Here is a 12,667-nt window from a genome sequence, read left to right on the forward strand (position 1 = left end):
ATAAATAAATAAATAAATAAGATTGATTCCTGGTTGAAAATTAGCTTATAAGCTTTGGGTGCTTAGGTGGCTCACTAGGTTGAATGTCTGACTTCAGCTCAGGTCATGATCTCACCAGTAGTGGGTTCCATCTCCACATCAGGCTCTATGCTGACAGCTCAGATTCTGGAGCCTGGATTCTGTCTCCCTCTATCTCTGCCCCTCCCCCCTTACACTCTGTCTCTTTCTCTCAAAAATAAATATTAAAAAATTAGAAAAAAAAAAACAAAGGAGGTGGTAAAAGCTGGGTGGATTCAATTTTTAACTAATTTATGTAAAAATAAAATGAGAAATGTGTTTTCAGGCCCTCTGATGTTAAAACTTTGCAAAGAAAAATTCAATTACAACATAATTATATGCATAATGAAAATGGGAGCCACTTTTTTGACCATGGATTTGATTATTGATTATAGTATATACAAAAAGCACTAAATAAATGCTGTACAGAATGTATGTGTATGAAAACTAAGCTAATGATCATAGTCCCAGTAATTTTAGGCCTAAAGAAACCATAGAAATCATCCAGAGTCAGAAAAATAAGTAATTCAGTCAGGTATATTGGCTTAGAGTCTTCTGAAGTCGGAGTAGATGAATTATTACAGTAAACAAGATTACATTAAAACAGGGAGAAAGTAATGCTAAGCACAGACTCACCTACTTAATGTTCTTAGTACATAAGAGAACATTAGAGGACTTGGGGAAAGTATACATTCACAATTGTATTGAGCCAGACCACAAGAAAAAGGAAAACAAAACACCACCAGTCTCCATTCTCTCCAGTCTCCCACTCCTCCCACACAGAGCAATGCAGATAATTTTAATTCCTCATCTCTTGGAACAAAAGTTGTGTTGCTTACCACTTTGTGGGTGAAGAAACTAAATAAAATTCAAAAGAAAAAAATCCAGAAAGGTACAATGATGTCATTTTCTTTGAGAAATTTCTTGTTGCTATTTTTTGGCTTGTCTGGATTTCTGAGAGTGAAAAAAAAAATGAAAGACTGAATATTAAACTCTGTCTTATGTTGGAATACTTGTTAACAATAAACTATAAAAAAGACTATAAAAATCCAATTTAGACTTTATTAACTATATTGAATTTAAAGGTTGCTTTATGTGATAAATAGTAAATGTAACTTTTAACTCTCATAAAGATAGTTTTATTGAACTATATTTAAGAGATTAAATTTTGAAAAAAAGTTTCTGATTAAATCTACTGATGAATTAAAATGAAATGCCAGTATATTACTCTGTGTAAAGAATACACATGTTTTTGTATATTGCTTTATTCGCTGGGTAATATTTTTCAGGTTGTAAGAAGGGCCTTTGCCATTTATCAAAGAATACCCATATTCAAATGCTGAAAGAAAATAATAATTTTATATCTATAACAATAGGAACATGTGTTGCTGAGTTAAGATTAATATAACTTCATATAAATTTATATTTCAGGCTACTTTACCAGACTTTCGTTGGCGAAATGCATTTAAAGAATTGTCTCTTCCTGTGGCACATTGTATAACAGCAGCAACTGAAGATTTTTCCGCAAAAATTCTCCAACAGGAACAGAATGAAAGGTCTTCAGCTGTAACCTATGCTATGAACCTTGTAAATGTCCAGCAAGTCTGGCAAGACAGTCATGTGGTTCCAGAGGAGGACCAACCGAAGAAAATTGCAAAGGCAAGATTCAGATGAAATCCTTTCAAACTGTAGACTGGCATAATTAGATTTTTTTTTTTTTTTTTTTTTTTTTTTTTTTAATATAAGACTTTGCAAAGGGAAATGGTGGAGTCTCTGGCAAATACTTGGTACTTGACCCAATACCAGATTTCTTCCCTGGTGTACATGGGCTACTGCTAGCAAAAAGACTTAAACTTGTTGCCAACTTGTTGTTCCATGAGTCTCAGGCCCCTCAAGGGGAGGCTTCTGTGACTTCATGCAGAGCTGGGAAAACTATTTGTTTGGGTTATTCCTTTGAATGATTTCAGGAGAAATTTAGGAGGTTGAAGGAATTACTGTCTTTTATTAGCCTAGGCAACTTTTAAATCTTTATTTACACGTTAATGTACATTCCATTTCATTAGCATCCATCTTGCATCTTTATGTGTGTCTTGAGAGTTACAGAGCATACTGAGAAAATAGGAAGTAATTACGGAAATAAATAAATACCGTTACTCAATATTAAGTCCACAATGAGTTTGGCAACATATGATTGGAATGTTTGTAAAAGAGCATTCTTTTTTTTTTTAGTGTTTTTATTTATTTTGAGAGTGAGCAAGAGAGAGCAAGTGGGGGAGGAGCAGAGAGACGGAGACACAGAATCTGAAGTAGGCCTGTCTCTGAGCTCTCAGTCGAAAGCCCAATGCAGGGCTTGAACCCACAAACTCTGAGATCATGATGCTTAACCTACTGAGCCGCCCAGGCGTCCCTGTAAAAGAGGGATCTTAAAGATGGCCTCCTGATTCGGCTTCTGGCAACCTGAGGCTCCAGAACATTCCCCTGGGAACACTGTTGGCAAATTGGCAGTGCAGGCAAGTTTTGCCCCTCCATCCACTGTACTTCCTTTGCCATTAAGAAAGAGTAGATTCATAATAACTACTGAAAAGACAGGCACATCACTTCTGAAAATTGCTGACTCCTTACCAGTAAGAAGATGGCAGGTGACATTGCTTCTGATGCTTCTAGATTATTTAAATTAAATCGATATAACCTTATGTACATGTGATTAATAAAAACTTACTTTATGAAAATTCAGCCAAAAAATTAGAATAAGTTCAAAAATAATCCAATCATATTAATGCCAAGGATACATGTTTTCTGAGTTCTATGAGCTACAAATAAAGTATTGTCATGTAAAGCTATTTCATGAGTTTTTCATAATGTCTGGTAAGCATAAGGTTTGAAGGTTATATGTAGGAAAGCATCATTTTGGGATTTCCTTATTTGACATAAAACATTTAACTTTATATAACTGAGAAATTGATTGTTATAAAGTTGTGTCATTATATTTATGTTTGATGCCAAATTCATTATTTAGGAATTTGGCTCCCCTGTACATAAATTACACGGTGCTGTCAGAGTACAAATAACTCAGTGCTACATTTATTTCTCCCTAGTTTTGTTCTGACATCATGGAAAAACTTGACACAATGCTTCCACTGGCTCTGGCATGCAGAGATGATTCTTTCCAGGAAATTAGAGCAAACTTTGTGGAGGCCTGTTGTAAAGTGGCAACAGCTGTCCTGGCGAGACTGCAGGAGAGGGGCAAGGAGTTTCCTTCCAGAGCACCCCTGACAAACTTACACACATTGCTCTCCACAGCGGTATATGTCTTCCAGCATTTTACGCATTTTGATAATTTGATGAAAGAAAACACTAAGAAGTGAGTATCATTTAAATTAAGTTGATGGCCATGCTTAAAGTAACATGTAATCTTTGGAAATCACAGGAGCGAAACTTTGATGACAATATTCAAGAAGGAGAAAATGATAATGAACATGGCGCATTATATTTTCATCTGCCTTGACTAGAAAATGTCAGAAAGGTGGGGTGTGGGGTGTTAAACCAGATACACAGGTAGTAAGAGAGACAGGTATTCCTTTGAAAGGCTCACTCCAAAGACCCATCCGTTTTCCATCTAATCTGGGGCAACTATTTTCTGCATGCTGTTATGACCTGACGGAATAAACCCTGTCCATTTTGTAAGGCACGATACTGTGACTACCCCGGAAAGGAAAGCTGAACTTGTTTCTGTCCCTTGTATACTCAGTTGTGAAATATGCACTTTTCTTTTTTTGTTTCTAAGCAAACAGGATGTCAGGACTGACAGAGAGAATAAACACATTTTCAATCTATTCTATTGACCAATGTAAACATATTTCAAAACATCCATTTAGTAAGAAACTATCCTTAATATGTGAGGAGAAAGCATCCGGCAGTCTTAATTCTCATGTATTAGTAGTCTAAAAAGACTGGATGTTTCCTGGAAAGAGAATAAAAATGGCCACATGGTCTTTTTGGCTGCTCTTGGCCCCTCTAGGAGATAGCACAGTCCTTTGCGAAGGGAACATGTGGACGTGGCTGTCCAGCGTGAAGCCAACAGTCTCTTCTTATTCTCACTCAGTGTTTGTAGTCCCTTAGCTATGAGAGAAAGCATAAGAAAGTGTAATATAAATAACTAAAGATAAAAGTAAAATAAATTTGACTTGATGCAGAATATAGCTCTGCTATTTAATTCTCGTAAGTAGTCAGATGTGGTGACTCATACTTGAAGTTATAAACAAAATGTGCCAGAAGTCACTTTATTTCCATAGAATATTTTAAAACAGTTTATGAGATAATTGACATCTACAAAATTACAATTTTTAAAACAAAAGAAGTGTGTTTGTGGGACGTGTGATAGCTTTATAAAAGTTGGTTCTGACAAATGCATGTTGTTCTCTGTAATAACGATACCCTAATGCCTAAATAATGCACTGATCTCTAATAATAGGCTTACAAAGAATACTTTTATTTTTGAATGATGTATTGACAATGCAGTTTGTCTCAAGTTGAAGTGCATATTTGTGGAACAGCAGATGTACGTTTTCAAAGGACTTGCAAAACAAAGACCAGCTTTTTTTTTTTTTTTTTTTTTTTTTTTTCTTTTTGGAAAGTGAATGTGGATGCAGACTTCAGCATTAGGAGGAAATGAATGATTGATATCTAATAATCAAAACCATTTGTAGTACTGGAGATTGTTACCGCCTACTGCACAGGCCTTAAATCTCTGTCTCTTTGATCATTGCCTCTGAACAGACCCATATTCCTGGTGCCTGTCCAACGATATCAGGAATTCATCAACACTCTACAGTTTCAGGTTACGGACTACTGCGTCAGAGTTTGTGCTACAAGCATTTTACAGGATGCTGAGAGCCACCACTGGGATGACTACAAAGCTTTTTATGAGGTGTGAAGTTAAGTTTACTATCCCTCCTTTTTACACAAATATGTTTTACTGCCTACCTGCTTTCTGGCTAATTAGAAACATGAGCTTGGCATTACCAACACACGAAGGCTGTTAGGATAATATTTTTTAAATATTGAATTTGTACTTGGGAAAAACACTTTTTAAAAACCTGAAATAACTAGACATCAGAACTCTCCTTCTGCTTAAAAGTAAAAATAACTTAATTTGAGCTGCAGCATGTGCTATATAAGTTGGAATATAATGGGATACAATGAGAAAGTCAAAGAGATAACAATGCCAAAATGCTACAATTTCGTATTTTTTTTTTCTAAAGGGACCAGTTATAGGTACTCCTGCACTTTTTTTTTTAATGTATTTCTATTTTTTATAAGTATCTTTTATTAAGCCATTTTATTCTTTATACATATCTTTTCCTTCTCATTGCATGTTCTTATGAGGGTGCTTTAAGACCCATCTGATCATTTATAGCTTACCTATTTTCATTTAGCCCATGTTTTGAAATCCCAAATTCCAACTGAATTAAAGCCTAATGATTTCCAGTGCAACCAAAACCAGGATCAATTAAAATTATTCATCATCAGGCTTCATTAATTTCCCTTCTCCTAAATCCCATAGATTATACATAAGCCACAATATTTGAAATTCCTTGAAGTTGATTTCAGGGCAGGGTGAAACATTTATAATATCTTAATAAAAGATAATCAGGGTTTTAAAAAAAATTCATCAGTCAAGCCCAACAACTCCATTAACTTTTCCAATTTGCCCTTTCCTCTGGCTTGAAGCTTATGATTTTTGTTTTTCCTGACTGTCCTAATATCAGTGGCGTACTGGGAAAAACAGACTGGGGTATTATTCAGCAGAGTCCCCCTTGTCAATTCTCTGGCACTGAGGGGTCCTGTGGCTCTATTTATGCCTGAGTTATTATCATAATAAATGTTGCCGTAACAGAGAGAGGGAGCTAAGAAGCTCTTTTAAAGGACTTTCCACTTTTTCAAAGGCCATTTCATCTGTCCTTTAGAGGCCCTTCCCAGATAGTTTTTCTTTCTGCAAGAGCATTCATACAGGGTTTTCCAAACCTGACATGCTTCAAACAGCAGTGAGCAGAATGAGAACGAGAAAGTGGCACAGTGCAGCTGGTAGCTTGAGATAAGAATGAAAGTATTGGTCTTCTCCTCTCTTGGCAGCATCACAGCTTCCTTATTTGCCTTGAGGTAAACAGAGAGATTGAAAATGAATCCGTCTCCTGTTTCAAACTATTTCAATATGTCAGTGTACTAATGAGCAATTTCATACGATGTTTTCATTGAGGAACAGGTATCATTTCACTATAGGTCCACCATAGGGGTATTATGTTTTCTCTTATGCAAATTGGGAGTCAGAAGAATTGTACAGTATAAATAATAAGTGGATGCATTGAGAACCTGGTATTGAAGTTACCAAGTATTAAAAACAACAACAACAACAAATTACCATGTAACATGCAGCTCTCAGATCTTATGACAAGGCTTTAGCTTCAAAGACAGAAATAACAAGATAGTTACCCTGTGATTACATGGTACTGTGGCTTCCATATACTTACGTGGTCAGTAGTTACAATTTAATTGCAGAGTTAGTGGCTGTTATTTATGCTCAGAAAAATAAAGTGATACTGCTTTTATATTTACCAAAAATAAGGAACTTCTAAAAATAGCACAGATTTTAAACTGTTTTGACAACTGGAGTACTTGACATGGTTTTGTCCCATTCGCTGCACCCTGTTCTCCTCCTCTCCCCATTATTCCAACTGATTTGTGAAACAGGACCAGTCTGTTTTTTGGCTGGGCTGTTGTGAGAGGAAAGAGATGAAATCTGCCTGACTGCAGGCGAAGAGTGGGATAGAGATCTCAGGGGAGCCTATCGCCTTGTGCAGAGTGTAGTAAGGAAACAGTGAAAGAATTTACAAGATATGAAGCAATATTCGTCCGTGTTTTGTGATATCCAGTGAGCCCCAAATACATTATGTCCATTTGCTGAACTGTCAAGTTGAGAGAGTCGGAGACTTCGGTATCTCTCTGATGAGGTGCTGGTCAGATGGCACGGTGGGTGTTCAGATTATGTGTTTAGAATTAAGCTTTCAGTATACTTGACATCTGCTCAATTTTAGCAACTTGTGTTTTCCAGTGGTCAAAGAATAAAGAATTGTCTGTTCAAAGATAATCTTGAATGCCTTATATAATAAAGCCCAGCTGCTTGTTTCCTGATATATAATCTAAATAAAAGCTCACATCTGTTTACATTATAGTGGGTCTACAAAAAATAACAGATGTTTACTAGCAGAATAGCTTTGAAATGACAACAGATAGGGAAACAGGTCAGAAAAATAAATGAATCCTATTTGGTTCAATGAAAACCCTTTTGCATACATTGCACGTGACACACTTCGAAGAGAATCGTGAGAACGATGACCAGTTGGGAATGTCTTTAAGGAAATACAAAGTTTGTATTTTTAAAAGTCTTACAATAAGTGTTTTGCACTTCTAGGGAAAGAAATCCGCATGCCTCAAGTTATTTTTATCTTCTCATTTATCGGTAACTTTTAAGGAAACGGGTTTTTATTTTGAAACATATGAGAAATCGTGTTGGCCATGTTATTCTAATCACCCGTCCATTGCCATGGAGAAAGTTAGTGTAACTCATTCATACGAGTCATTACGTCAGCCGGGGCAATTTTGCTTTAATAACCTACGATACAAAAAGTATGAGAAAATCAAGCTCTAAAACTCCTTTCTGACTTAAGAAAATCTTATCTTTTTTTCATTTTTTTTTATCTTTGAGAGAGAGAGATCATGAGTGGCAGAGGGGCAGAGAGAGATGGAGACAGAGGTTCTGAAGCAGGCTCTGAGCTGACAGCCGCAAGTCCAATGCAGGGCTCAAACTCACAAACCCCAAGATCACAACCTGAGCCAGAGTCCGACGCTCACCTGACTGAGCCACCAGGCGCCCTTTTAGGAAATTTTAAAAAGCATTCCTTATCACAGAACACACCGCAAAGCATAAGAAACTATGATTTCGCTACTCCCACACGAATTTTGTAATTTTTTTTAACAGTTTTGATACACATCTAGTGTAGAATCTAGGGTGGTCAAAGCCTTCTCTTTTGATCCTGACTCTTAGACATTTTGATGCCTGGATTCCCACCCAAGTATCCCCGTTCTACTCATTTATAAACTCCATTTGGAAGTCAATAGATAATAATTATAGATTATTACTACAGTGACTACAAAAGATTTTAGTAATCAGGGAAATTATCAGAAGAATATGTAAGGAGAATACTGATAGGCATATATGCATGAAAAATTATCAATTTTTGATATAAGAGTATAGCAGATTTTTCTTCAGATAATGTTTGAGAAAGATAAGTAGTTAGCAAAGCCGAATTTTAAGTCAAAGAGGATTGCTTAGGGATAAAATGGGAAGTTTTACTCATTTAACTTTTGATATAGTAATGATCTGGGTAATGTTTGAAAAACTCATTCAACTCTTCCAATTTCAAGTGATTTTTTTAATCTGGTTTGAGGAAAATGAGGTCAAACTACTAGCCTACCTCCCTGAGAGCATGTTAACTAATTAATGCTCGTAAATCACTTGAGGCCACCTTCTATTTCTGCCTGTTCCCATTGGCCTTGGCCACTGCTGGGTCTTCCTCTGTGGTCAGGGAAAATTTGGTACACAGAAGAGGTCTGTAGGGGGGTGGAAAGGAATGAGAATCTGGCCCCTTGGATGTATGAAGTACTGTAAAAATACTAAGACATGACGAGACTATAACATCTGCTTTAGGTTTACAAAATCTTGTAAAATCAGACCATTGTAGTGTCTGTTTCTAGCATTGTTATTAGAACTCCATGAATGGAATAGCCTGATGCAATAATCTTTAATAGTTACCCATGCCCCTTGGTATCATGCATGTTAATAAGTATGTGGCATGTAAGTTTATTTTTACTCCTGTCATTTCATTATAATGTGAAATCTCAAACATTAGCACCTCAATGATGCTAATAGTCTCAGAAACATATACATACTTAAAACATTTAAATTATTAACATTTAATTTTAGGAGCATCAGCCCACCATCTTAAACTAGTATGACTTTTTTGGCAACTGTAAAGCTGATTGCTTAAAATGAATTTTAAACTCCAGGCTAGGAGTAGGTAAAACTAGATATGCTAGGTTAAAGGCTTGTGGTCTGGATTTGCACTAGAATATCTGGTCTCGTAATTGAAATAAAACATATGTTCCTTTGTCAATAAGGATGTTTTACATCTTGTCAAAAATCTTTCTTGGTCATCTAGTGTGTCAAACTCTCCAGCTATTTCCTTTCAGCCTGAATTAATTATGTTCATAGGAAGCAAACTGACATTTTGGAAGATGTGATTCTGTTGTTTAACGTGTGGTGGTTTTGCCAGGGGGAAAGATGCTCCTTCTCACTCCAGATGTGGCATTATTTCTTCTGCGCTCTTCACCATGATCTCTGGACCATTCTGCCCCCGAAGTTAGCCCAGGAAATTCTAACAGATGTGCTGGAGAAATGTTTGGGTCTACTGGCCTCCAGATATGCTCGGGCCCATCCCAGTTATAAGAGAACTCTACAGATAAGGTAATTGAAGTTGTGAAAACCATTGCTTTTCAAGAAAACTCTTTCATCAGCTGGTATAAAGCAGAATGTAATTCTAAATCTCATAATATAGCTCCTTGTATAGTTAACACGTTCCTAACATCTGAGAGGAAATCGTATTCAATTCTCCTGAGATACTAAAGTGGAAATGTGGAACTTGAATCAAAATGACTGTGCTCTTTTTTTCTTCTTAAAATTGTGTATAGAACCCACTAGTTTCTAAAAAATGATTCAGGATGTATTACAATCTAAGACACTTATATACAAAACTTAATAAATAAGATAAAGAGGGAGAATTGGGGCCCTGAAATGGAGAAAAAAGCAACAGTTCTGTGATGGGGTAGTTAATTTGACTTTGAGATTCTAGGCAGCTGGGGGATTTTAGTTTTTGTTTGTATATCTTTAAATAGTGTACTTAATCTTCATTAAGGAAACTCCTTTGTCTAATAATTTTTCTTCTTGATATATTGTAATTACCTCTCCCCCCCCCCTTTCTTTTTCAATATGTATTACTAAAAGCCAGTTTAACAAAATGTGAAATCACAGAAAATGAGGAGCAGCAGTCACGGGATATTAATGACTAAATTATATATAGTCCAGGTCCATGAGACATCTAGGCAATGACCTTTACAAAAATTTGCTTACATGACAACAGGCCATATGAAGAAAAGGTTTTTGTTTTCTAAATATTCTCACCAATGTGATTAAGAAGTGTCTTTTAGGTATAAAAGATTTTTTTTTCAGATATATTTTTGGAGGAATCTAGAGACATCAGAGGGTTTTTTTGTTTTTTCTTTTTGGCAGGGGGAATCATTTCCTGATCATGTTCTTGTAAAACATGCTGCATTTGAAGGGTATTTAGGTCCTGCTACAGTGTTTCATAAATATGGTATTTTGCAAAGGCTGTTTTGAATTACTGACCAAACATTTTTAAATCATTGAACTCTGAAGAATAGAGGGAAAGGCTTTTTTTGAGAGCAAAGGGTACCTTCATTCTTTTCCTTATGTAGATTAAATCACTTTTGACTCGGAGGTGGCAAGTCATTATGAGATGTGTGTGAAATCAGATTTACTATTAGCTCATGAACTTGGTAGTATAGTTAATTAACTGTACGATGGAGACTTCTGGTTTTTGTTTTCTGGATGGTTACATAAAAATGCCATGAAATGCTAGAATTATTTCTTCTAGTTTTTTTAAGTAAAATAAATAAATTGTCATATTTGAATGGTTAATACTAAACCACCATTACTGTGGAAATCAGATTGTGTGTGTGTGTGTGTGTGTGTGTACATATCTTCGATTTGTAATTGTTTAGTTAACAATTAGAGAAAGTGGATGCAAACGACAGCTAAACCTTCCTAAAGGCGATTATTGATGTTTTTAGTATGGCTAAAACTATATATATGTAATCGTTGTAATATGTAGTATATGTATAAATTTATTTTACATATATAATAAACTTGAGGCCAAAATGTCATTTAAAAGATCTTCAAACTTATTTGTTTTCTTATCACTTCATAATTTCTATCTTCTATTTCTTCAACACTGAATTTAAAAGAAAAAAAAGAGGAAATTAACTGAGGTTTATACAATTCAGTCAGTCATATACCAAAATAATCTTTGAACAGATCTTTGGGTCTCTGTTGAAACAAAAGAAAGATAGAAACAAATGAGTTTATGAATAAGATTATATAATACAACAAAGTTTCCACAAATTTATTCAATATTGAAAATTTCTGAAACTATAGGCTTCTCCATTTGTGCTTCTGGTCTCATTTTTTTTCTCCTCTCCCACTTGCTAGGGAAACGTGTTTACCCAAACTTGTAACTTTCTTTTGACAGCTTGTACTTGGATAAGGAGAATTATTCTCTTATCAAAACTTTACCTATCATATATATGTGGGTAATAGCAAATTTTCTTTTAATCTGCCTCCTTTTTTGTTGGACATAATTTGAAGGAAAGTGTCTTGAGCTTTTTGAACAGTATCCTAATAATGAAAAGTAAGCCTTAAAAAAAAAAAAAAAGCCCTCCCAACATATTTTAGTATTAGAGACCTCACTATTCCTAAAGATAGTGGTATATGGGTTATCTAACACCTGGAAACTCAAACGCTAAGCTTTGATGTTTTCTGTTTGTCTTTGATTTCTGAAGCTCTGATATCTAACCAAATATTTCTATCCTTACATTTGTTTAATATAAGAGATAGGGATGATAGTGTATGCACCAGTCAGAGAAACAATTTTGCTTAACAAAATTTTCTTTTTTCTTTCCAATAGACTTGATGTCACGACAATTTTAATATGCACTGAGAACTTGTTATGGTCAATTTGCACATCTGTACAGAAGCTTTTGAATCCCCATCAGTATATAGATGATAAAATTTTTAAAATTCATACCCATTGTAATAATCTGTTTACAACATTAGTCATTTTGACTTCACCATTAACTGAATTATATCAGTAAGTATCAAACATATTTTTTTAGCTATTAAGGTATATAATGTGACTTAAAGTTATTTTTATACTACTTATTGAATTGTGTGAAGCAGCGAATAGAAATATTTTGAAGTGCATTTTTGATATTGTAAATTGAGCCATTTTACGAAAGGAACTAATACTGTGCTGTATCTCTGTTATCAATCTTATTCAGATGCTAAGGCTCCAGTAGGATCAGGATTATCTTGAGCTTCACTATTTGAGTTGTTTAAATGATTATATTAATAGTCAGTTATTTTAATCATTTCATAGAAAAAGAAAATCATATTTAATGGCTTTTTGAAAATAGTTTTTAGTTTTAATTTTATATGAAGTAATTTGCTTTAATTGAAAAATTTTAAAAGAGGATTCTAAAATATTCCCAAATCTGGAAGAAACCTAATGGTTCCATACTGCCAGTTAATCTGCCATAGATTTGCATTTTTAGTAGTAGGCTGAGTGCCTAAGCTAGTAATGGCAAGTAGAAATAGGATTAAGTAATTGAATTTTTATTTTCTGTCTGTGTATCTATCTAT

General features: G+C 34.9%; 1 protein-coding gene across 3 annotated transcripts in view; it reads left to right on the top strand.

Moving 5' to 3' along the window:
• The window catches only part of KIAA0825 (KIAA0825 ortholog), a 385,059-nt gene that overhangs the window by 111,319 nt on the left and 261,073 nt on the right, over window positions 1–12,667 (top strand). For 2 of the 3 annotated variants that reach the window (XM_053907194.1, XM_053907195.1), the window contains one exon: window positions 1,489–1,743. In XM_053907194.1, coding sequence (XP_053763169.1) covers window positions 1,489–1,731 — 243 coding nt within the window. In that variant the 3' untranslated portion in view covers window positions 1,732–1,743. Of the gene's footprint in view, window positions 1–1,488; window positions 1,744–3,152; window positions 3,419–4,833; window positions 4,985–9,446; window positions 9,638–11,933; window positions 12,117–12,667 lie in introns of those variants that run through there. The other variant, XM_019428780.2, reaches the window with a different exon arrangement.

Source organism: Panthera pardus, unplaced genomic scaffold, assembly GCF_024362965.1.
Source record: "Panthera pardus isolate Hobbes unplaced genomic scaffold, ASM2436296v1 HiC_scaffold_2, whole genome shotgun sequence".
NCBI classification, from domain to species: domain Eukaryota; kingdom Metazoa; phylum Chordata; class Mammalia; order Carnivora; family Felidae; genus Panthera; species Panthera pardus.